General features: G+C 40.6%; 1 protein-coding gene across 2 annotated transcripts in view; it reads left to right on the forward strand.

Annotated features, from left to right (window-relative positions):
* Positions 1-26,851, forward strand: part of STPG4 (sperm-tail PG-rich repeat containing 4) — a 368,777-nt gene that overhangs the window by 156,394 nt on the left and 185,532 nt on the right. Inside the window, exon 3 of one of the 2 annotated variants that reach the window (XM_044060211.1) lies at positions 21,424-21,678. The exons of the other annotated variant lie outside the window; for it this stretch is intronic. Coding sequence (XP_043916146.1) covers positions 21,424-21,678 — 255 coding nt within the window. The remainder of the gene's footprint in view (positions 1-21,423; positions 21,679-26,851) is intronic. 2 annotated transcript variants of the gene reach the window in all.

Consider the following 26,851-nt stretch of genomic DNA (forward strand, 5'->3'; position numbering starts at 1 on the left):
CAGAGGAGCTTATTTCTCTCTTAATTTCTTCTTCTTAACAGAATATAATTGATCTGCATATTACATTAAACTGTATTTTCAGATCTATACTTCTATTTCCCAGACCTGAACATCTCTACTTCTAAAGAGCTGGCCAGTCCTTTTAATGATTGTACAGGTCTTCTGCTTTGTATCTTGCTTTTTAAACTACAGTTTCTTAACTACCATTGCCCCCTAGCTAGGATGCTTACTACCAGAGAGGAGCATAACTTCCTGTGACTAGTACTGACTATGTCAGTAGTGTAGTTAGCCCTAAAACAAGCCTATACTAAGCCAATAGATGTTATTCATTTATTATTTCAGGACTTTCTTTCACTGTTTATAATATCTTCAATAGCATTACATTCTTTTCTTAACAAATTTTTATTAGTTTTAAACATATATACAATCCTTACAAAGAAAAGAAAATACAATAAACATATATTCAAAAGACTGTGTTCCATGAATCATTCAAATTTCATCAGTTATTCTATGTTTAGCAATATTTAAGAATTCTTCAAATAAAATAATTTCTTTCAATTTCCATTTCTTTGTTATCGCTTTCCTGGCAATAGCAAGTAAACTCATTTGTCATGAAGTCATATTTATAAAGGTGTTCTTGTACCTGGTTACAGAGACGTTTGTCTAAACTTGTTGTGATAGTGCATAGTATAGAGAAAGAGTGAAAGCAAGAGGGAGGCAGGGCTGGGCTGTTTTGGGATGGGAATTATAAGGGAGTGCTTAAATTGGAAGAGTATCTTTCCTGAAGTTATTGTTACATTAAAATATCTGTCAAGAGTTTAGTAAGTGGTTTGGCACATAGTTTCAGAAAGGTGGGGTGTAGTGTTGCATTGAGGTTGTTCTTACCCAGTTTTGCAAGACATTTTCTTACTGTCTTGGCAGTTAGGTCCCTAAAGTAGAAGGAGGGTAGTACTTTGTTATGCTGGAGTCTGATTCATAGTGGAGCCAGTTGTTGTATGGGGGGTCATGGGTAGTCGTATAAGTGTGCTGATCATTGTTTTAAAATCCATAGGGTTTGTATGGCTCATAAGGGTGTTTCAGTCAGAATGTTAGAGGGAATCTAAGTAAGATATATATTTGTGCCTTAGGTATATTGATTTGGCTTCTTTGATTTCAAGTTTCCATCTTTTTCTGAGTAATAAATAGTTATTATATAGGGAGTGGATGGTTGTAGTGTTCCTCTGTTTTCAGGTGTTATCTCTCTCTCTCTCTCTCTCTTTGATTAAGCTTCTGAGGCTAGTGGAAAACTATGAACAGGGTTTGCCCCTTCCCCTTTTATAGTCTCAAGAAAGTGCCTGCCAAGTACTCTTTAGACAATGGAATTGATGTGTCCCAAAGCAACATCCACGTCGGCTGTAGTGTATAGAGATCAGTCATTGTGGTATAGTCTTGCATGAAATTCATCATCTTTGCTCTGTCCAGTGGTTCTGAAGTATTTGAAGATGGAAGGGAGTTAGGAGGTCTGTACAAGAGAATTGATCCATTTGTAATGTGGTCACTTAGGTTGTTGGGTAAGGCATGTTGTGTTTTATATCCTATGTGGGATACTGTTGATAAATAAGTTGGTGGAGCAGTGAATGTTTCCCCAGATTTGGTGTTTTGTGTAGCTGGAAAATTAACAACCTGGCATTGGTTATATTGGTTGAAAGGCCTCATTCAGGATGTATTTACCTGAATGCACATCTTTGTTCAAGTCATCTGATATTATTATGTTTTTAGTCTTGTCTTTTTGAATTATTATGGATATTGTAGTCTGGAAGGTTGCTATGGGGAAGGGTAGAGGGATGTAGAGTGCTTCTAAAATAAGTTTTATATTTTTTCCTGCGTTTAGTGTAATGAGATTCTAATCTGGGTCTGCATTAGATCTGTGGCTGCTATTAGCCACAGCCTGAGGTTTTATCTTACGCAAGTTTGTGATTTGGTGCGTTGTCTCGAAAGATGTCTGCCATATAACTTATTTAAGCAGGAAGAGGTCAAGGTGAAGGTGTTTAAGCTATGCATCAGGAGATAGGTATGTCTGGCTGGTTTTCAGTAACACAGGCTTCTATACATTCTAATTTATTATTCATCTGTGGTGGTGGTGCTGCGGTAGCATTGTCGCCTCACAGTAAGACATTGTCCTGTTCGATTCTCAGCTAGTGCGTCTTCTGTGTGTGGAGACATGCGTGAATGGGCATACCTTCGTTGAAGGTTGTGCGTCAGGGCCAGCAACTCGGCATGTAAAATTCTACTGCCAATCATTAGTGGACCAGAGTTCCGCTGTGGCGACCCCTAACCAGGAAAAACCGAAAGACACAACAACTTTGAGTTTTTTAACACTTTTTTTGTTTTAAGGTGGCTGGGAGAAGAAAATTAGTAGATGGATGTGAAGCAAACTTGGTGTTGATACCAGTGTGGAAAAGCTGCGGGCTGTTGGTTGCAATGAAGTCTGTGTGGGAGATATTGCTGGACCTTGATTAAGGTTCATATCTCATGAGATGCATTGCTTTAGAAGATAGATGCAGGTTAGGTTTTCTTTTCATCCATTTAATACCGTGGCAATTTTGTTTTGTTAGCAACTGCATTTTTGTTATGAGCTGGTGGTTAGTTAGAGTGAGACCATATTTTAGTAAAATGGGCAATACAGTAATGGGAGCTATGATATTTTAGAGATTATAGAGTTAGGCTTGGATGGAGGATGTAAAGTTTATATTTGAATGCCTGTTACCTCTTTGAATAGTCGTCTGCATTTGGGCAGGCTGTTATTAAGTCATCTGCCTTAAACTGTGAAAAGCAATCATGCCTAAATCAAGTGAGCTAGTGTAAAACTTTGAATTTTCCTGACTGCTCATTCTAATTGTTTGTTTAAACTTACCAGCATTAAATATGTTTCTTTATGATGTCATAGTCTTCTAGGATTAGTTACAACTTTCAGTCATATAGGTGAATTAACTGCTACACTTTTATTTTAGTTTTGGCAGTGCTTTTTAAAATAAAACAATACAGTATTACTTTACAAATGCAATAGGTTAGTAATATAAATGTGTCATTAACTGATCATATTTAATTTGTTTAGATCAACTGTTATACAGCAATACTGTATGTAACACTAGAGCTTGTTATGCACTCTTAGTTCTCTTTATGACGATGGAAACTTTATTTTGTCTCTGGGGCCTTTTTAAGCAAACAAAATGATAAATACTTTATGTTAGAATGTTTACACTACAGAGCAAGTGACAGAAGGATAAATGTAAAGAAAAGCCAGTTGCTGCCATTTTCAGTTCTCTAAAGTCATAGATTGCAAGAACCAGAAATACAAATAAACCTCATCCGACAATCTACCTGACGAGCTTTGCTTGTAAATCTAAGCTTTTTCATTATTGATTCATGGCTTCTTTTGCAATTTAAAACCACTGACTTTACTAGCTTTCCATCCCAGAAATAGTTCACTTCAGAGAGATGACATATAACCCTGTCGACAACAAAAGTAAAGAAATTAAAAAAATACAAAATAAACAATTTGTAATTATTCTTTGTGTGTTTGCTTGTTTTAAAATGTTTATATCACTAAATCTTTAACTTAAAATATTAGTGACTTGTTTCATTTTTCAAAGTTGTTAAACTAATCACAGTTCCTTTTATGCATGTGGAAAATATATATTCTATCTCATAGGTTAGAGAACTACCATTTGACTTTTTCTTTTCTTTTATTTCTCAGACTATGCAAACTTAGGTCCAGAAGCAATTAACTTATTCAGACTTACATCCAGAAGCAATGAACTTATTTGCAATTCATGTCATTGAAACAAAACTTAAGTGATAATGATAAATCCATTTCCTCCATGGTAGTGTGACCTTGGAGAGAGTCTGTATTAAGGGAGTTTAAGAGGGAAAGTCCCTTACATTGGAGGATAGATGTTCTTTCAAAAAACAATTCATTTCAGCCCTGTTTAATTTAACATAATTGCTGTGAATCAGAGCCTAAGGATGTTTAGTAGGGTGCATTTTTCAACACAGCACTGGTGAAAACATTTACTTTGAAGCTCTGCATTATAGACAGAGATCATCCTCTCATGAGTCTGTAAAACTGAAAAGAGAGAGAGAGAAAGTGCTTTATGATGGCCTGGGTAGCTCTTAGGAAGAGTTGTCCTTGGTTATCTTAGTTGGAGATGCTGTAGTGCCTCAAGCTGGGTGATACACTTATATAATGCCTGCTTAGAGGAAAATAAAAATAAATCCTTCCAATCTGTTTAGTTCTTGTAACAGTCATTCAGACAAAATGTAGTCAAGTAAGATCCTGCTGTATTTTCTTTATCTCAGAGATACTTATGTGATCAATGAGCATTTTCACTGACAATGAACGATTACTTGATGAGCATGTAGCTACTGTTGTCAGAACAGACTAATCGCCAGGAGTTATCATCTCTCTACTCTCCCTGGTCAAGCCGTAATAGAATCCAGCCCCTTTGGTATATAAAACACTCTCTCTCTTTTCAGTTTCATATAGACTCATAAGAGGTTGACATTTGTCTAGCGTACACAGCCTCTAAGGATCCACCTATATGTGAATTCTTGTATGTTCACAAAACAACACTTGTAACACCCCCCAAGAGAACTAAACTTCGACTGAAACATAAATATGATCTGCTCGCATTCTAGATATATATCTTAGAAAATCCATCCCTTATGGAATAGACTCCCCTTGGACATAATGCAAATAAGTTCTCTGCTCTTCTTTAAGAGTAACCTGGTTGATTAGAAGGGCAGTTGTAAATACACCCCTGATCTGGATCCTCGAGCTTTCATTGAAAGGGAGTTGTGAATAGGTAATAGTTATTCATTTAAACGGGTACTACAATTTAGGGTCTGTGGCTAGGCTACAAATAGACCACTTGATCAATTCCCTAGTATTACTGTATGAACCTATCATCTGACTCTCTCTCTCTTTATCTCTCTCTCTGTCTCTCCCTCTCTCTCTAGTATACAAATCCACACACATATGCGCACACATGGATTCACTTTGGATACTCAAAATTTCAAAACATCAAACCTCTGAATAACAAAGACCAGACAATCGAAGTTTTGAAATCTGAAACCAAGAAAAAATAAACCTCCAAAAGGTAAAAAGTACTAATTTCATGTCTTTGCTGGGGGGCAAGCCCACCTGCACCCCTCACACCCCCTGCTACTTAAATATACCAACTCCAAGATCGCACTACAGTGAAGAGAGCAGTAAAGTTCATGTTCTGCACTGTATGGCAATCTCATTTGAAAAGGTTCAAGATTTCAAAACTTCGATTCTCTGGTCTTCATTATTCAAAGGATTGATGTTTGGAAATTTTGAGTATCTAAAGTTCACCCGCACACTCACATATACCCCCCCCCCACACACACACACACACATGTATGCATGTGATAGAAACATCCCTTTCAAGGATACCACTATTCACGAGAATTAACTCAATTAAGAAGATTAATGCATTTAAGAAGGCAAGCCCAGATATTTGACTTAAACCAAAGCCTGTTCAGCAGCAGCAGCAAAGATTAAAAGCTGCCATTAGGGAAACGTTAAAACATTTGTTTGATTTCAGCACAATTTGTTTTATATTGCATGAATTTGTTCAGCTTTTTCTTAGTTTTAGGACTTCTTTGAATGGAGGCTGCATATATTTTGTTACTAATGAAAATTTTAATAAGTCTGGAAACCCTGAGTTGTTTTGCATAAGTAGAGCTTATCAAGGAATAAACAGCATAGCTGATGGTGTATTATATACAAGTATTTGATTACAATAAGGGCCCAATTCCAAAAGACTTACTCTCAGTGCAAGTCACTTCTTGTACTGAGAGCAGGCCGAGTGCAGTTTTTTTGGAATCTGGCCCCTGGAGTAGCTTGTTTATAGATAGGCCTCACAGCAAGAGAGCAACTTACCTTAAACCTAAATAAGTCACATGCTGAGAGCAAGTCTTTCAGAATCTGTCCCTATATATTTGCTTTTTCATTCCTGAACATTCTGCACTGCCAGAATTATTTCTAGCTGCTTCTTCTGCTCATAAGTCATTCCACTGATTGCAATTCATACTAAGGTAAGGAAGTGTATCTGTTTACCCTGAGTAAAGAGCAATTTTCTGACAGTACTCTTTTTGCAATCTCCTTCCAGTTGCAAGCTATTTTCTGATTCCATGTAGCTTTTAGAATATAAAAAAATGTGTTGCTTTGTTTATGGCTCACAAACCCTTGACTAATTTTGTTTCATCCTAACATTACGAACACCAGTCTAACCAGCCTACTGTCTATACTGACATGGCACACATTATGCAAATTGGATGTTTTCAGAGTATGTAAAATGTATCATAGGTTCATAGGTTCATAGGTTGGTATTAGGCTATCAGCCCTAGGGCCTATACAAGCCTAGCCATAACAATTCCCTGGCTATTTCTTCCCACACTATTTACTTCCCTGGACCCCTGTCTAGCAGGGCGACTGATGTGATCCCCGGGGTGAATTTCCTTTCTCCCATCCAATCGTCAAGGTTCCTTTTGAAGATGGCCAAAGAGGCACTCTACTTGACATGTGTGGGCAATCTATTCCAGAGTCTGGGGAGCCTCTGGGTCAGGAACCTATCCCTCCAGCATGTTTTGTTTATTGTGATGACAAGGTTTAGATCCATGGAGCGTGTTGCTCTGAAGGATTGGGATTTCTTTAAGTGTAGCATGTCCAACAGCTCTGGGTATGACATGACCTTGTATGTTAAGCAGAGATCGCCTCTGAGTAGACGATATGCAACAGAGTATAGCTGGAGTTTTTTAAGGCGGTCAGAGTAGGGCATCTGCTTTAGGCTTGTGATTCATTTAGTGAGGTATTTCTGCGGCCTTTCCAGTTGTTGCAGATGTCTTGAGAGGTATATACCAAATGGGATGTTGTATTGATGAGTACAGTGGGACAATGACCTCCTTTTTTCTGGATGAAAAGCCCTTAGTGATGAGGTGTGCCACATAGAAGGATTTCCTGACTGTTGTGGCAATGTGGTTATTAAAGGCGGGACCACTGTCCACCTGTGTCCCTAAGTCTCTTATCACACTTTTGGTGTTTAGTGTACTGCCACCTATATGGTAATTCATGGGTATATGTTTTTTCCCAAAGGGGATAACTATACATTTCTTGGCATTGAGCTTGAGCCCATGGCTCTGGCACTAAGCATCTGTTTCTGTTAGGCCCTTTTGAAGAGTATCCACATCATTTGGTGATTCAATAATGGCTCCCAGTTTGCAGTCATCTGCGAACTTTGTTAGCCAGAGTCCCTTAGTGTTGGCCTGTACTTCAGAGAAGTAGATGCCAAACAAGAGCGGTCCCAGGACTGAACCCTGAGGTACTCCACTTGTCACTTGTCTGGAGCTGGATTTGGAGTTGGCTGCTTTTACAGTGTGGGTTCTATCAGTAAGCCAGTTAGCAACCCATTGGGTGACGTAGGGATTAATGCCCAGCTTAGTAAGTTTATCTATGATTCCAGAGTGGGGGATGATGTCAAAGGCCTTGGCAAGGTCTAGATAGGCTGTGTGAACCACCTCACCCTTGTCCATGGCTCTGGAGACTGATTCGAAGAAGTCAATCAGGTTCCGGAGACAAGATTGGTCCTTCATGAACCCAAACTGGGTGGGGTCCAGTGTTTGAAGGTTGCCAGTGTCTTTGTTTATAAGTTCCTTGATAATACATTCCATGGCCTTGCAGATAAGGCTCATCAGACTGATGGGATGGTAGTTTCCGGGATCCAAGGTGGATTCCCCCTTGTGGAGTGGGATAACTGTAGCTCTGCACCACTCAGTGGGCATGAAACCTGAGGTGAGGCTATGATTAAACATGACACTTAGGTGAGGTGCCAGTTCATATTGTAGTTCATGTAGTACACAGCCCGGGATGTCATCTGGTCCCATGGATGCTCTATTCTTACCTTTGGAGAGTGCGTTTTTTACCTGCGTGGCCGTTATTACCGGAATTTGGCAATCATCCGGTATTGAGATGGGCCATTTAGGGGGTGAGGGGGGGGTGAAGTTGGCACTGAATCAATCTGCCAGGATATTGGCAATATCCTTGGGATCAGTATATTTAATGCCATTCTGTTGTAGCTCAGAGCAGATCTGAGCATTGCCATTTAGATTCTTGACATAGTTATAGAATGCCTTGTGGTTGTCCTTGGAATCTTTGGCAATTTTATTTTCGTAACTAGCTTTGGAGGATTTTATGAGGGATCTCAGTTTCTTACTGAGACTGATAAGGGAGTTTTTTGCATCCCGGGATTTTCCTCTTTTCTGCAACAGTTTCTTCCTTTTGTTGTAAAGTTTGTTTATGGCAGGGGGCCACCAGATTGGCTTCCTTTTTTTGGATGAGAGCATCTTGGTTCTATTTGGGATGGCATGATTCATCCAGGAGTGGATGTGCTCATACAGCGCCTTAGTGTAGGATTCAGCAGTTGAACTTTCAGTTCCCGTCTGCATGGGTGCCATGAAGTTTGCAACTTCTGACTTGAGTAGCATGAAGTTGGCTTTGGAGAAGTTTTTATGGAGGTTTCCATACTGGGGGTGGGGGGTGGGATGTGGATGTTAAGGGTGATTAGCTTATGGTCAGACCTGACTAACAAGGGGGTGACCATAGGTGTGGAGCATCGATTTCTCATGTTGGTAATGACAGGTCTAGGATATTGGAACCCCTGGTGGGACTATGGATTAGTTGATCCAGAGCTTTGGAATTTTTGAATTCCAAGAAGCGTTGGGCAAAGGTGTTGGTACACGAGTAGTTTTCCCAGTTAATGGCAGGGTAGTTAAATCACCCAGTATTACGGTGTTTGTTTCTATCTTAATGTTTTCCAGTATGTTTAGAAAGGTGTAGTGAGAATCTTGGGGCATGGTGGGGGATCTGTAGCAAGCTACAATTTGGATTGCAGTCTTACCTAGTGTTAGCTGCACCTGGAGAATTTCAGACGCATTGTGTTGGGCAACTAGCCTGATGGTGTGAATATCCTTGGTGAATATTGACACTCCTCCACCTTTAGTGTTTCAGTCCTGATTTGGTGGCCGAAAAGTGTGGTAAGAGTTGTAGCCTGGTATTGCAGGGGTGCTCTCTAGAGCCTTGAACCAGGTCTCAGTTACTGCACAAAAATCGATGTTCTCCATTTTTAGGAGTGCCTCAAGAGAGTGCATTTTGAGGTTTAGACTTCTAGCATTGAGTAGCATTACCTTCAGATTTTGCATGCTTGTACCTGTTACGGTGGTTGTTTTGTCCTTTGAACTTTGCCTAAAAAAGGCACTATAGGGGTGGCAAGAGCCTTAGCCAGTAACCTGAATCCCAGGGGCGACAGGTGCAGACCATCTCTGGCAAAGCATCGTGGTCTGTCGATCATGTTGTCCCAGGCAGACAGATACTGGATCATTATTCTGACAGGTTTGCTGCATAACTCCATTCTTGTTCTGATGGTGCAAGGACTAAGGTTTTGTGTTAAGATCTGGGGGGTTTTAGGTCAGCACTTATTGAAAAAGTACACCAGCTCAGCATCTTTGTGTAGATATAGTGGTGGAGAGAAGTTGGTTTTGATTATAACAGAAACATGGCAGAGTCAGACACACAGAGATATGAGCCTTGCTCTAGATGATTGTCACTGATGATGTCACACCCAGGCTCCATGTGAGATGATTGTCACTGATGATGTCACACCCAGACTCCATGTGCAAAAATGGGAAAAAAGAATTGTGGATGGATGTGTCAATGAACAGAATGCTTAGAAGAGATTTTTTAATATATGAATTTCTTTCTACAGAGCTATGGAGAGTGTGTTTTTTGTTTTTTTTTAAGAAAGGTAGGGGTGGGCAAGGGTACAAACCTGTATATATCGGTAACTTGAATAACACTAAAAGTGGGGTTATATAAACAATGATTTTGCCAATAGAGAATTAAGAGAAAAGGCTAGCAAATTAATATTATTGGCTGTATTTGACTACAGGGCACTTCTCTGGGTAATAATGATCAAATGGATATAGGCTATGGAATCTGTAAGTTACATGATGATGTTGTGGAAAGGTCATATAGAGTTAACACTCTTAGAATGGAAGATTATACTAAAATGTAAAATGAGGTAGGAATATATACAATTGTGGAAAGAAGGTGGGGGCCATACAGCTAGTCATTTTCTGTGCAAATATTAGAATTGAACATGGAAGCTGCGGGTAGTGATTACATGGATATACAGGATTAGGATGGACAGTTTTTTGTGGGTTATTGGGGGGAGTTGCAAAGGCAGAAGTACAATATAAAATCATTAAAGTTCAGTGAGGGGGCTGATGACACTGTACTGGACCATCTTTGGGTAGATGTGTCACTGTGAGAAAAGGTTAAAAAGTTTCAGAATCCTGAGGTGTTAGAAATAGTATTCAAGGGAGGTGATGTTAATATGGACAGCTTGGGTAAGAGTAATAAAGATTTGCAGGAAATAGAGAACTTGTACAGTTTTATTGACTTACAGTATTTTTCTTGTTGCCAATATTATTAGGTATGAAATAAAAGTGGTTATGACATATTTGTTGCCAGGTATAGGTTCTTAAGTTCATAGGAGATTACTAGGCTAATGGATTAAGAGCCCTTATAAGCCTAGCCAATATAATCTGATTTTACCCAAATATGTGGCCCATAGGGGCAAGAGGATGGCTGCCTTTGAATTGAACATCTTAACAGATTGCCCCTGTTCATAAGGGACATAAGCACTACCCCAGGTGTAAATTGTGATCCCCATCAATTGATCCGAATTGCGTTTGAAGAGGGTCAGAGAAGTGCTCTGCTTAATGTGAATAGGAAGCCTGTTCCAATGAAAGGGCAGTCTCTAAGATACATATCTGTCTCTCCAGCATATTTTGTTTGAGTCACTGACTAAGTTTAGATCCCTAGATCAGGTGACCCCCATGCTCTTTGACTTGTGGATGTGTAGCAGCTCTGTCAGGGTTGGGTTTGTAAGTACCTTGTTGGTCAGGCATAGGTCACCCCTTAATAGTCTATAGGAGACTGAGTAAATGGAATAGGGCTTTTACTCTATCTGCATAGGGCATGTTGTTTACACCCTGTATTTTCTTTGTGTGGAACTTCTGAGGTTGCTACAGCTGCTGTAAGTGGCTAGCCAAGTACATGCCAAATGGCGCATTGTACTCAATTGTTGGTTTAATGAAGGCTGAGTACAGCAGGACTATAATTTCCTTGGATCTGGATGTCATACCTTTACTTATAAGTTGTGCCACATAGAAAGACTTCCTCACCATCGTGAACACATGGCGATCAAATTTCAGGCTATTATCTATCTGTGCACCTAGATCTCTCACCTTTGAGTCAGTTCTTAGGGATGTTCTATTAGTGTTGTAGTTTTCAAGGGTATTTGTTTTCCCAAAGGGTATGATAATGCATTTTTTGCATTTAGTTTTAGGCCATGACTCTGTCACCAATCATTTGTCTGATCTACATCCTCCTGGAGGATATCTAAATCATTAGGGGATTCAGTGATTGCCCCCCAGCTAGCAGTCATTGGCAAGCTTTGTCATCCAGAGGCCTTCCACATTAGCCTTGACATCAGAGAAGTGTATTCCAAACAGGAGTTGTCCCAGCACTGAGCCCTGAGGGCACACCTTAGTAAGTGGCCTCTTGCTTGATCTGGATTCACCCACTTTAACCATGTGCCGTCTCTGTGAGCCAATTGAATATCCACCTGGTGATATAGGGACGTATGCCTGGTTTTGTGAGTTTATTTATAATACCTGAGTGGGGAATTGTGTCAAATGCCTTGGCTAGGTCAAGGTAGGCAGTATGTACTGTTTTACCTTGATCCAAGGCCTTAGTGACTTTCTGAAAGAAATCCACCAGATTCAGTAGGCATGACCTGACCTTGACAAAGGCAAATTGGGTTGGGTCCAGTATTTAGGTTCATAGGTAGATACTAGGCTATCTGCCCTAAGGCATTTATAAGCCTAGCCAGAGTGTATTTGGCTTCCGCCTCCCTATTAGATTAGCCTACTGTGTCTCTGTAAAGTAGGTCACAGAAGGTACCCTTTTAAGATTAGTTTACTGTGCCTCTGTCTAGCAGGGACACAGAAGAGATCCCAGGGGTGAATTTACGATTTCCCATCCACGCGTCAAGATTTCGCTTGAAAAGGGTGAGTGAGGGGCTATGTCTAATATGAATTGGGATTCTATTCCAGAGTGAGGGGAGCCTCTGGGAAATGAATTTGTCCCTCCAGCATGTCCTATTTATTTTTGTGCTTAGGTTTAGGTCCATGGAGTGTGTAGCTTTAAGGGACTTGGATTTTTTGAGGTGGAGCATGTCCATTAATTCTGGGTTTGACATGGCTTTGTACGTCAGGCATAGATCGCCTCTGAGTAGGTGGTAAGCAACTGAGTAGAGCCGGAGTTTCTTTACTCGAGCTGCATAGGATATCTGTTTGTAGCCCATGATCCTCTTGGTGAGCTACTTTTGGGGTCTCTCCAGTTGCTGCAGGTGTTGGGTAAGGTACATCCCAAAAGGGGCATTGTATTCAATTATGGGCCTGACGAGTGACGAGTAGAGGGGCACAATGACCTCTCTTGATCTAGATGTGAACCCTTTCATGATAAGGTGGGCTATATAGAAGGTCTTTCTAACCACTTTGTCAATGTGATTATCAAAGGAGAGATTACTATCTACGTTGGTCCCCAAATCTCTAATTACTTCTTCCATACTTAATGGATTACCACCTATGTGGTAATTTGTGGGCACCTTGTTTTTCCCAAAGGGGATGACTATGCACTTTTTAGCATTTAGCTTGAGGCTGTGGCTCTGGCACCAAGCATCCGTCTCTGTGAGACCCTTTTGGAAGATGCTTGTGTCAGCTGGAGATTTGATTATGGCCCCCAGTTTGCAGTCATCTGCGAACTTTGTCAGCCATAATCCCCCCGTGTTAGCCTGAACCTCAGAGAAGTATATACCGAACAAGAGAGGTCCCAGAACTGAGCCCTGTGGGACGCCACTTGTAACTGGTTTGGATTCAGAAATGGCACCTGCAATTCTGACCATGTGGGTTCTATCTCTGAGCCAGTTTGCAACCCATCTTGTGATATAGGGGTTGATATTTAAGCTGGTAAGCTTATTTATGATGCCCGAGTGGGGTATTGTGTCGAAGGCTTTTGCGAGGTCCAGGTAGGCTGTGTGGACTACCTTGCCCTCATCTATGGCTTTGGTAACTGTTTCAAAGAAATCAACTAGGTTTAAGAGGAAAGATCTGCCCTCAACAAAGCCGAATTGGGTAGGATCCAGTGTCTGGAGGCTCTCAATGTCTTTGTTTATAAGTTCCATGGTAATACGTTCCATAGCTTTACAGACAAGACTAGTCAGGCTTATGGGGCGATAGTTTCCGGGGTCCATTGTGGCACCACCTTTGTGGAGTGTAGCAGTATGCCATTCTTTGGGTACATATCCTGTAGTAAGGCTAAGTTTGAACAGTGACTTAATGTGAGGGTTCAATTCTTCTTGGAGCTCATGTAAGACACTGCCTGGGACACCGTCTGGCCCCATAGATGCTGTGTTTTTTGCTTTGGAGAGGGCATCTTTCACCTGTGCATCTGTGATGTCAGGGAGGTTACATTCAGTTGGGATAGGCATTTGCTCCTTTGGGGGAGAAGGGGGGAGAAGTTTGCGCTGAATCTGTCTGCCAGGATGTTGGCTATGTCTGTAGGTTCGGTATATTTTGTACCGTTATGCAACAATTCAGAGCATATCTGGGAGTTTCTGCCCATGTTCCTGAAATAACTAAAGAAGGCCTTGTGATTATCTTTAGTGTCTAGGGCAATTTTTCTTTCGAAACTGGCCTTTGATGATTTTATGAGGGATTGAAGTTTCTTGCTAATACTGATCAGAGATGCCTTCCCTTTTTGGGATTTTGCTCTGTCATGTAGTAGCTTCCTCCTTCTGTTGTATAGCTTATTTATGGCCAGGGTCCACCAGACCGGTCTCCTGTTTTTGGAGGAGTGAGTCTTGGTTTTATTTGGGATAGCACGATCCATGCATTCCTGCAGGTGCTCATAGAATGCATTTGTAAAGGATTCTGTGGCTTGGGCTGTATTATCCTCTGGCCCAGGGGCTTTGAAGGATTCCACCTCAGTCTTGAGAAGTGCAAAGTTGGCTTTTGAGAAATTCTTTACAGTGATTTCCTTGGCTGGGGGTGGGGATGGGATATGGATGTCCAGGGAAATGTGTTTATGGTCTGATCTTACCAATGAGGGGTTTACCTCTGGTGTGGAACATAGATTCCCCATGTTGGTGATGACCAGGTCCAATATGTTGTTCCCTCTTGTGGGAGTGGTGACCAGTTGTTCCATTGCGTTAGAGTTTATAAATTCAAGGAACCATTGGGCGAGGGTGTTTGGGCTTGAGTATTTTTCCCAGTCAATGTTTGGGTAGTTGAAGTTACCCAATAACATAGTGTTTGGAGCAACCTTCATATTCTCCAGTGTTCTCAGGAATGCCAAGTGGGGTTCCTGTAATAGGGAGGGTGTTCTGTAGCAGGCTACAAACTTAAAGGTAGTTTTGCCCGCTGTTAGTTGCACATGGATGATTTCCGATGCTTCGTGCAGTGCCACTAACTTGGAGGTGTAGGTATCTTTGATGAATATAGATACTCCCCCTCCTTTTGTGCTTCAGTCCGAGTTTTGGGGCCAAAACGCATGGTATGAGTTATAACCTGGTAGTGCTGGGGTGCTCTCAGGAGCCTTGAACCAGGTTTCTGTTACTGCACAGACATCGATTTTCTCCATACTGAGGAGAGCCTCAAGTGCGTGCATCTTGAGGTTTAGACTTCTGGCATTGAGTAGCATTACCTTTAGTTTTTTTATCCTTGGGTTGTCTATGGAGGTGGGTTTGTCCTTTGAGGCTTGCCTAAAAAAGGCACTATCGGGGTGGCAAGAGCCTTGGCCAGTATACAAAAGCCTAAGGGTGACAGGTGCAAGCCGTCCCTAGCGAAGTAACTTGGCTTGTCAAGCATGTCATCCCAGGCTGACAGACACTGGATCCCCTTTGAATGACACCAATACTTTAGCCAATTGTTGAAACTGATCATTTTGTCTTTATACTGTGGCATCATTCTTGGTGAGGGCAAGATGCTACTCAAGGTCAGGGTCATACCAGCCTGGGCTACATGGTCAGAGAGCTCCTCTATGTCTCTTTTCATGTAGTCCAGGGAGGTACGTCTCAGGTCATTCACACCAGCATGGACAATGAGACGGAGTCATACTTGTATTTGCTTTGGAGTGACCTGAGTGCTTGCATTATGTGGCAGATCCTGGCACCAGACAGGCAGCTTACAGTGACCTTCTCCTTGTTCAGTCTGGTGAGCAGGACGTCAGTGTGCCGGACAATAGAGTCTCCTATAACAAGTGTATTTGGTGTGTTGTTTGGCCTTAAGGGCTGTGACTGTGAGGCACACTGATTTTGTGAGATATGTGATTTATGGGTATTGTTGAGGGGTGGCTGTTGCTTGGATATTTGCTTAGGAGGTCTTTGCTCTTTAGGCAGATTTTTATTTAGAGCCTCCGAGTATGTTTTTGTGTGTTTATGTGTTGGGTATGCAAATGCAATAGGTCTATGTGAGACTGGATTTGTGGTGTGGGTGGTTACCTTTTCCTCCTGACTGACTGTGCCAGTCTTGGGTTGAGAGAGCTCTGCCTTCAGTTTGGCTGTGTAACTGCATCTCTCACATGTATTAGAGTTTGTTGGAAGGAGGAGAGGGTTGTCTGTGTACATAAGGCAATTGTAACATTGCCTCAAAATTCCCAGATTCACCAGCTGGACTGGAGAGTAACCTTGAAACTGACCCTTGGACATACCAGATTAGTATAGGGAACTGTTTTTTTTTACTGATCAGATTAGGGAAGGGGACTGATTTTTCACTTGATCAGGAAGGACCAATTGGGAGCCTAATACTTATGAGAAGTCAATGAGGGTGTAGTGCTTTAGTTAGTTAGTGTTTCCTTATAAGAGCTGAGCAAGTGCAGGGCTTTAGAAAGAGAATAGAGTGATTACTTTGGGAGTTTGAACAGTTCTAAGGGAAAAAGTGAAGAGCAGACTTCGTGGAGCCTGGAATAGTTTAAACCTGTTTAGGCGGCGCTGCCCGACGCTGCTCAGTGCGCAAAACCATGCAAAAGGAGAGTTGTAGGGTTTTGAGAGAGAGAGATCAAGGAGTTTAGAATTGACCCAAAATGGCCAATAAAACTACAGCTTCTAGGTAGTAACCACTCCTCCAGGGACAGGCAGGTTGTTCAGTGTTAACCACTCCCACTGGTGAACACAGAGACTTCCCTTTAGCCCACGTAAGCACTGGCCTTCTAGAAACTTCCAAACAGTTCAGAACAGCAAATTTGTAACTGAACTTTCTTAACTTTCAGAAAGTGGGAAAAAGCAAGATTTATTTATTTATTTTTTTTCTTTTTGTTGTAGTTTAAAGGTAGCAGAGATACACAAGCAGCAAAATAATCACAACAGTGCAATAAATGACCCCACACTTGAGTGCTAGGCCAAAATCAGGTAAAATGCAGTTTTTAGAGAAAAAAAAAAACGATTTTAAATTAAGTGCAACACAGGAAATGCAGTAAACAGGCTCTAGATATGTTCCAAGTACTGTTACTGTTACAGATATAAACTTTAGCAAGACAGAAAATGCCAAAAAGTAGGCGGCAAAGCAGTAAAACTTAACAAGAAATCAGAAGAAAATACTTAAAATCATAAAAGTGGCTCCTTTTCTTCTCTCAGCGTTTTCTCCCCTTGGTAAGTGCTTCAGCAACAACTAGCAAGCCTGAAAAGACGCCAAAACCACGAGGCAGTCGGGTTTTAAGAGAGGCAGATCAAGGAGTTTAGAATTGACCCAAAATGGCCAATAAAACTGCAGCTTCTAGGTAGTAACCACTCCTCCAGGGACAGGCAGGCTGTTCAGTGTTAACCGCTCCCACTGGTGAGCATAGATACTTCCCTTTAGGCCAAGTAAGCACTGGCCTTCTAGAAACTTTCAAACAGTTCAGAACAGCAAATCTGTAACTGAACTTTCTTAACTTTCAGAAAGTGGGAAAAAAGCAAGATTTTTTTTTTTCCTTTTTGTTGTAGTTTAAAGGTAGCAGAGATACACAAGCAGCAAAATAATCACAACAGTGCAATAAATGACCCCACACTTGAGTGCTAGGCGAAAATCAGGTAAAATGCAGTTTTTAGAGAAAAAAAACAATTTTAAATTAAGTGCAACACAGGAAATGCAGTAAACAGACTCTAGATGTGTTCCAAGTACTGTTACTGTTACAGATATAAACTTTAGCAAGCCAGAAAATGCCAAAAAGGGGAGCTTTCCTATGTCTTTATTTATCAGGTCTATGATTACTCTTTCCATGGGTTTACATATAAGACTAATAAAACTTATGGGTCTGTAATTTTCTGGGTCAGTAGATGGTCCTCCTTTATGCAGAGGGATGACTGCTGCTTTCCTCCACTCTATCAGGACAAAGCCAGTCCAGAGGCTGTGTTTAAATAGAGTTCCTAATGGGCCTGATAAGTCCTGATTTAAGCTGTTTAAGAGGCAACCTGGCATATCGTCAAGCCTCATTGAAGCCATCTTTTTAGCTTTAGAATGTGCGGTGACAACCTGTTCTTTGGTGATAATTGGCAGTGGAGTGGTGAAGGGTATTTCTTGGGGGAGAACCGTGGGTGATGGGGAGGTGACATTTGAGCTGAATTTGTCAGCCACCAGATTTGCTGTATCTTCTGGATGAGTATATGTCATGCCATCTACAACTAATTCTGCAAATTGTTAGGTATTGCTCTTAAGATTGAGGACATAAATGAAAAATGCCTCATGGTTATCCTTAGCTATGGAGGCTATTTTTGCCTCACAGTTTTCTTTCAGAGACTTGATTAGTTCCCTGATTTGCTAGTTTAGACTAATGAGGGACTTTTTGCTCTGTTGTGCAAATTCCCTCTTAATTCTCAACAGGATTTTTTCTCTTTCGCTGTACAATGTGTTAAAGTAGGGGTCCACCAGGATGGCTTGCTTTTGAGGTTTGACCTGGTTTAATTTTTTGTCTTGTGCTGCCATTTCTATGCAGTTGTTTATAAGGTCATACAGGACTTTTGTGTATGCCTCTGCATAGGCTTCTGTGTTTTTCTGGATTTGAGGGGAGCTTGGAAGGTAGCTATGCCTTCCTTTAATACAGAGTAATTTACCTTAGAGAAGTCCTTAAAGTTTTTGCATTTAGGTGGGGGACTAGATTACTTTTATTTCAAGGGAGACCGCTTTGTTATCTGATCTTCCTTACCAGTAAAGACATCACATGGGGAGGGGTGCAGAACTCTCTCATATTTGTGAGTACCAGATTTAGGATATTTTTACCACTAGTGAGAGTGCAGACAAACTGAATTTACAAAGTCAATAAATCTTTGGGCCTGCGTATTAGTTGTCATATGCTTTCCAGTTAATGGAGGGGTAATTAAAATCATCCATGAGTATGTTATTGGGCTGGATGGTGAAGAATTCTAGTAACTTCAGGTATGATGTATGGGTTTCCTGATTCATAGTGGGGACCTGTAGCTAGGAAGAATATGGTAATAGCTTTTTTTCCCATGGTTAGTTAGACATAGAGTAGCTCAAGCATGTCATATTGTTTGACCAGCCGTGAGGTGTCCTTATCCTTTATGTAGATAGTTACACCTCTGCCTTTTGCTCTTTCTTGTTCAGTGGGTGGTCAGAATGTATGAAAGGCATTATAGCCATGCACTGCTGGAGTGGTTTCCATGACTTTGAACCACGTTTCAGTAACTGCACAGATGTCAGATCTAGGGTGAGAGAGGCTCCTAGCACTGAGCAGTAACACCTTTAGCTTATCTTAAGTAGCTTTTGTTATGTTGGAAGGTTTGTCTGTTTGGCAATGTTTAAAAAAAAGCACTATCAGGGTGGCTTACAATGCCCTGCTTGAAGTTCTTTGTGCGTATAATGCTCTTATTAAAGTCTTACTGAAGGATGGAAATAGTTAATGTTATAATAATAATCTTGCCATAGCAATTTAACTGTGCTATACTTTTTTCCTCACCTTCTAACTCCGGCACCATACTGAACATGTTTAAAAGTAATTAGATATTATTGTCTGCGGCAATTATAACAGAAACACTAGAAACCGCATTAAGCTTCATTAGTAGGTCTGATTTTTAGTTTATATTAGTATGGCATATGTGCAAAATGTCTCAACTTAATTCTGTTTATTTCATTTTTATTTATTTATTTAACATTCGTTGACCGGGAAAGTCCGACTAGGCTACACAGAGCCTATTTTCAGTGGAGGCCTGGGGAGAAACACTCCAGTCACATGTCTTTAGAATGTGGGAGGAAACCGGAGTACCCTGAGGGAACCCACAGGAATGCAGGGAGAACATGCAAACTCTGCACAGAAGGCTCCCCAGCCAATAATCGAACCAGAGAACCTCTTGCTTTGAGGTGACAACATTAACCACTGCACCACTGCGCTGCCCTTTCATTACCACACTATCATTGATAACCTCTGTTATTAAAAAGGCCACTTAAGCTTTGTAATATGATATGACCGTTACAACTCATTGCATGTAAAACTCCTTGTTCTGACAACCACACTACCTCACATGAGCTACACATTTCAATAAATGATAACCCAGTTTGTAGCCATAGCATCTTCCTTTATGTCTATGCAATGAAAATTAAAACTTGCTTTCATGTATTTCCATTAACCAAGTTTTTGTATAAAGACTATTAAAGGGATGAATTTTTATATCTCTTTACCTATCACCATGTGTTACAAATACATTCAATATATTAAGGGAACATGAACCCTAAACTGATTTAAGCTTTACATTCTAAAAATTCATACAGTGGTAGCATTGTTGCCTCACAGCAAGAGGTTCTCCTGTTCGATTCTAGGCTGGAGTGCCTTCTGTGTGGAGTCTGCATGTCCTCCCCGCGGTCGAGTAGCCAACGAAAGACATGCGTGAATGGACATGCCTTCGCTGAAGGTTGGGCGTCGGGCTGGCAACTCGGCACCATAAAAATCTACTGCTAATCATTAGCGGACCGGAGTTCCACTGTGGCGACCACTAACCGGGAAAAGACGAAAAGACAAACAACAACAAACATTCTAAAAATTAATGCGAACAGCTTGTCTGACATTAACACAGATGATATATTATAAATAGTTAAAAACCTTCTAGAAGAAACAGTATTATAGTGCGTGGGATGACTGTTAATTTGAATGAAATGTTATCCACTGGCATTGTTGTTTTACCATCAATGTGACCTCAGGTGGGCTTTTGTGCCATTGTAAGAGAATGTGATGAGTGGTATAACAGCATTCTTCATAACAAGCATGCATGAAACATTGCTATATTTCTATGGGATTTGTGACTTCAGCTTTGCAAATGTGAATAGTGAGATGCAAAAATGCTAAAGCTTGCTTTTTCAGTATTGGAATATAAATCTTGTATATGAAAATGCATGTACAGCAAATAAATACTTAATGGATCCTTAGGTTTCTGAAATAAGGACCTTTGAAACTTTACTCTTAAGGTTATTGAGGAAACTGATGCATTAACAAGCCGTGTGTATAACATCAGATATACATGTGTGTGTGTGTGTGTGTGTGTGTGTGTGTGTGTGTGTACGTTGGTTTTTTGTGTGTGTGTGTGTGTGTGTGTACATGTTGTTTTTTGTGTGTGTGTGTGTGTGTGTGTGTGTGTGTGTGTGTGTGTACATGTTGTTTTTTTGTGTGTGTGCGTGTCTGTGTGTGTGGTGCATGTGTGTGTGTGTGTGTACATGTTGTTTTTTTTGTGTGTGTGCATGTCTGTGTGTGTGTGTGTGTGTGTGTGTGTGTGTGTGTGTGTGTATGTGTGTGTGTGTGTGTGTGTGTGTGTGTGTGTGTGTGTGTGTGTGCACATGTTGTTTTTTGTGTGTGTGTGTGTGTGTGTGTGTGTGTGTGTGTGTGTGTGTGTGCGCACATGTGCCTGTGTGTGTTTTATGTATGTAATATTCATGTTTATATTCCTCTTGATAATTATTGATTCTTTTTTTTCTTGAAATGATTTGAAAACATTCCAGATGTATGCAGTTAAATAAAATGTACAAAGAACTGAGATTTTGCTGGCTTGTTTTAAGTTAAATAAAATTTGAACTACTTTTTCTTAATTTTGTAATGTACCAGTACTATTTCATGAAGTGCAACATTAAACAAATAGCAGTAGACGTTGTTCTTATCTTTAATACCTTAGTGATAAATACATTTTACTGTTACATTTTAATAAAGAATAAAATAGCAGAGCTTTAATGCATTTATTTTATATAATATTCACTTTTTAACAGGATACTCCTATTCCAGGAACTTATGAAGTGCGAGATTTTATCCAGGATGCCCAACTAAATCCCATTAAGATGACTTATCATTTTAAGGGAGAAGGCAGAAAGAAAAGTGCTGCAAACATTCCGTCAGGGGAATTTCTGATGCCTGGGGCTTACATCATTAATGATTTTATAAAACGTCTTGAGAAACTACCAGCAACATACTCCTTCAAAAACATCCCTAGACCAGTCAGTTTCACACTTGGTGTAAGAGACAAGGTAACTTTTTGTCAAAATCCAAGGTTGGGACTGAACTCTGCTGTGGATGCAGTACTGTAACATTTTCTAACAGCACAAAACAAACAAGTAATTTTCACTAAAATGCAATGATCACAGTTTTTCTTAATAATAGTTGTTGTTAGAAAAATATGTATTAATGTGTGTATTAGCAATATGCTTAGTGCATTTAGAAGCTTGAAAAGAGTTAACACATTTATTCTATTTCATTTTGCATAAATCTGTACAAACTGCAGTTGCTTTCTGACCTTGTACTCTTAGCTAAAATCTTGCTTGTGCCTTGGAAATTTACTGAGAAACAGGTGATTTATGCTTGCGTTAGGAAAACAATGAATAGAACAATACTACTTGTATGAAACTTAGACAAGAAGTTCCGCTGTGCCATGAGAAAATACACAGCTGTAGAAGTTACAGATAATTAGTACAAAGCCTGCTTGAAAATATGAACTGCAATCAGCATTTGCTTGTATCTGTATTAGAAAAGTACCTTGAAAAGTAATACTGTACAATAGACGCTTGTAAATGGATTAATGGTCACCATGGCCAGTTTGTTTTTCTGAACAGTTTCTCACAAATCTAGTCATGTCAGAAAAAAATCTGAAATAACATCTGCTGTAGAACAATGCCAAAAGTTGTGTTTGATTACGTCAGCTTAGAATGCCATGTCTTGTAAAATAGTATAAGAATGAACATACTTCCTGTTAGTAGTTAGACAAATCCTTGTATTTGCATGTTTTTGTCTCCTTGCTGCAAGTTAATTAAAGTGCCTTAACTGAACCTTACGTGTATTGGTCTTTGAAGTTTTTTCCTTTGACAGATTGGTCCTTCGGACCGGAAACCTTCACTTCGCCTCGGATCAGACAGGCCAGGTGGCTTGAAACCGTACGGGGAAGAAACCACATTGGTTCTTCTTACTTGAAAAGTCCTCCGACTGAATTGTCATACAAAAGAGGCCAGCCACTTTCTGATCTGCGACTGAAGGACTCGAACCAGGTGATCAATCACGAAGGCTCAGGTAAGGTGAATCTACCTTCTTTTTCTGTTTTAGATCAGGGACCAGATTTGTATTTGTTCTGTTAAGACTTTATTTATAAGTCAGGGACAGAAAGATTACTGTCTTGTCATAGATCAGGGAAACAGAGCAGGTAGGCAGTCATTCTGAAGAGACTATAAAAATATCCATGGTACCACGTTACAAATAAGGTGTTACGTAACGATTAAAAGGGTAGAACAAAATGGGTAATAATTGTACAAAAAGGTCCCAAAATCCGCCGTTAACCGAAGATGCGAAATACATGCAGTCACAGCGTGCTGATAATATTAAATACTACTCAAAATGGGTTAATAAGTATGAATTTGACGGTAAACTAGAAAAATCCTCACTTGTCAAACTTGTCAAACAGCTTAAAACCGATTCTAAAGGTCGGGTAAAAAAGCAACGTCAATTAGGAATTCCTCAGACTCACAGGTGGATTGAGGAAGTAAACCGAAGGGAACAAAAGAGTAATAATTCAAAAACAATGTTTTTAGATAAGGAGGACAATAACTTAGTAATAGCGTCAGCCCCTCCGCCTCCTTTACCAGAATATGAGGCAAGTGAACAAATTAGTCCACCCCTGCAATATCCTGCTGTCATTGCAAGTAGAGACATTACAAAACCATTTGTTAGAGATCCCGTCGAGACCAGGTCTCAAACACGTGCAGGAAACTCAAAAGGGGACATTGAGTTATATCAAATGGGTAGAAATTCATGAGTTATGACTGAAGAAGAAATATGCCCACTTATAGAAGTGCCTAATCCTCAGGCAGGGCAAGAAGGTCAGGACCCAACTATTCTAGTGTATAGACCCTGGACTTCGGAAGACATCCGGAAAGCCACTGAGGGAATTCCCCATCCAAAAGTTAATTTTAGAAAGTTCTTAGAAGATTTGCAAGGAATGAGGCTGAGTTATAATTTAAATGGAGAAGAGGTAGAAAAAGTAGTCAGACAAATTGTGGGACCAGATTGGCACATGATTAGTGGCGACTGGAATCCCCGTGATATTGCGCTCAGGCCCCTCCCACATAGCAGCGTAGAGTTAGACAGAGTGAAAGGTCTTACAGACCGAATCTCTGAGAAATGGAAGCCTAGGGCAGACTGGACTTGCATTAATCAATGCATCCAACAGGAAGGTGAAGCTATTGACCGATATTATGCCAGACTATTAGAATGTTTTAATAACCATTGTGGAATGCAGGTTCCTGAAGATCAGACACACAATTCCCCATACGAGCAGCAGTTAAAGAATGCATTTTTGAAATGCGGTATTGCATCTATAAGCAGCTTTATTACAAAACACATGGTAGATCATCATACAAGCAGGTTACAGTCATTGCTTGAATATGCTAGACATGCCGAAAGGCATTTTAATAGCAAAAAGAAAAAGAAAGCCCAAGTATTTTCTGTAGAAGATGGAGCAGAAGTATATGTAGTACAGTCCAGGAAAAAGGGCAAGAAAAATGCCCAGGGAAACAAACAATCTGATCAACGATCAGAGGACTTTGAAGGGCAAAAGAAAAGGGGTGAATGTTTTAAATGCGGTAAGAAAGGACACTTGGCAAGGGATTGCAAGAAAAATAAGAAGGCAACCACGGAGGATAAGGAGGGTGAGGAGTGACTATATGATAGGAATCACTAGAAGGGGATAGCGGAGAAAGGACAAATGAGTATGTGATAGAGGGAGTAGAGAATGTGACAGAAGACATAGAGGAAGTGCAAGAAGTCACGGATAGTGAAGAAAATGAAATATTGGATTTGGCTTTATTGAGCTTAGAGCTCTATTTAGCAGACACGAAACCAGAAGTTACACTCCTGGTAGAAGGGAGGGAAGTCAGATTCTTGTGTGACTCAGGGGCATCACGGACCCTGGTACATCCCTCCAAACTGCCAGAGAATTCAGAGCCACCTGATTACATGTTAGTGAAAGCAGCTAATGGACAGCTGTATCGGGAGCCCCTCTCCCATAGTATTGTGATAACTGATCCTGTTTCAGGATTGACCCAGAAAAGCAAAATTGTTGTTTCTGCAAAATGCCCAGTAAACCTCTTGGGCAGGGACCTTATGCATCTATTTGGTATAGCAGTAGTTCCGACTATGCAGGGTATGGAAGCACAGCGACAAATTGATACCTTTGCAGTGCAATTGGAGGGTGAAATGTTTTATTGGTACAGCCAGGACTTGGTTACAACTGATCCAGGGGCGGTGACCAAAGAGTTGATGAACGTAGCCATCAGCAAGTTCCCCTCCCTTGACACTGATAAACAACAGTTGTTGCACTGTACTCTGTATTATTGTAATACACCAGGACCTGATAAGGAATATGAGCAAGAATTGTTTAGAAATCGTGCAAACAGATTGGTATTATGTAATCTGTACTGGGACACAGAAGGGAACAGTGTAGCCAGCTGTTCATTGCCCCAGGAGTTCTTTGCACTCTATAAATCTAATCGATTACCACATGTCGCTTAACTAAGGACAAGAATGTAAAATGGGTAGACTTACGAGAAAAAGTCACGAGATGGAAAAAACAGACAGAGTTAGAAGTGTCAGAACAGAGACTACAAGTGCAGAAGCTGAACTGGATAACTCAGCCCCACCCAGCTGTACACTTGCAGTCTAGCAAGGACAGCTGATTGGCACTCCTATTGAAGGAGGCAGAGAATGCCTTACAGAATATACCAGAAAATCTCTGGTCAACAGGTAAATCAGATGTAGGACTTATTCGTACAGCAGGACCAGTTACTATCACGCCAAAGTCAGCATTTAGACCACAAAAAAGACAGTATCCCTTAAGAAAAGATGCAGAGGTAGGAATCAAACCTATTATAGCAGCTTTACTTAAGGAAGGGGTGCTGGTGGAATCTCCTTATTCACCATGTAACACACCCTTATTTCCTGTTAAGAAAGCGAATGGAGAGTGGCGTATGGTCCAAAATTTACAAGCTGTAAATGACGCAGTAATATCAAGGGCACCTACCGTGCCAGACCCACACACCCTGTTGAATGATTTAAAACCTCAACAGAAATATTTTTCTGTGGTTGATATTAGCAATGCGTTCTTTTCGATACCAATACACCCTGACAGCCAGCATTGGTTTGCATTCACATTTCAGGGGAAAAGGTATACATATATGCGACTACCACAGGGGTATTGTGAAAGTCTAACAATATTCTCACAAGAAATGGCAAGCAACTTGGCGGGATTTACCCCACCAATAGGTAGTCAGATTTTGCTTTATGTTGATGATATCCTGCTTGCGTCCCCCACCCAGCAAGATTATAAAGAGGATACCATAGCGCTATTACAATTTTTAGCCACTGAAGGACATAAAGTAAACAAAAATAAACTGCAGCTTTGGAAAAAACAAGTTAAATACCTAGGATATGTAATATCCAAGGAAGGTAGGACATTAGATGAGGACAGAAAAATAGCGATTTTGCAAGCACCAAAACCCACTACCAAGAAGGAAATGATGTCCTTCCTGGGTACGACTAATTTTTGTTGGAGTTGGATTCCAAACTATGCCTTGGAATCTGCACCATTGACTAACTTGATTCATAAAAAGCCTTTGGCAGCACAGGATTTGATACAATGGACACCAGAAGCAGAACCTGCTTTCTGCAAACTGAAACAGTTAATAGCGTCCTCATTAGTTTTGGGATTACCAAACTATCATAAACGTTTTTTCCAAACTGTAGATTGTAAGCAAGGTTATATGACATCAGTGTTAACACAGCAGCATGGGGACAAGCAATGCCCTATTGCTTATTATTCATCACAACTGGACCCAGTGGCACGGTCTTTACCTCACTGTGTACAAGCAGTAGTTGCAGCTGCAATGGCAGTACAGGCTTCGGCCTCAGTAGTGTTGTTCCACCCTCTCACATTGAGAGTGCCTCATGCAGTTGCGATTATTTTACTGCAAGAGAAGGTAGCATATCTTTCCCCTGCTAGGCATCTTTCTTGTATGACTATATTGTTGAGCCAACCTCATATGACAATTGAACGATGTACGACTTTGAACCCTTCTACCTTGCTCCCAACTCCTGCAGATGGCACACCACACAGCTGCCTGCAGGTGATTGAGCAAAAGACACTGCCTAGAAAAGATCTTA

The sequence above is a fragment of the Protopterus annectens genome, chromosome 1.part0, assembly GCF_019279795.1.
Source record: "Protopterus annectens isolate FY-2018-M chromosome 1.part0, PAN1.0, whole genome shotgun sequence".
NCBI lineage: Eukaryota > Metazoa > Chordata > Ceratodontiformes > Protopteridae > Protopterus > Protopterus annectens.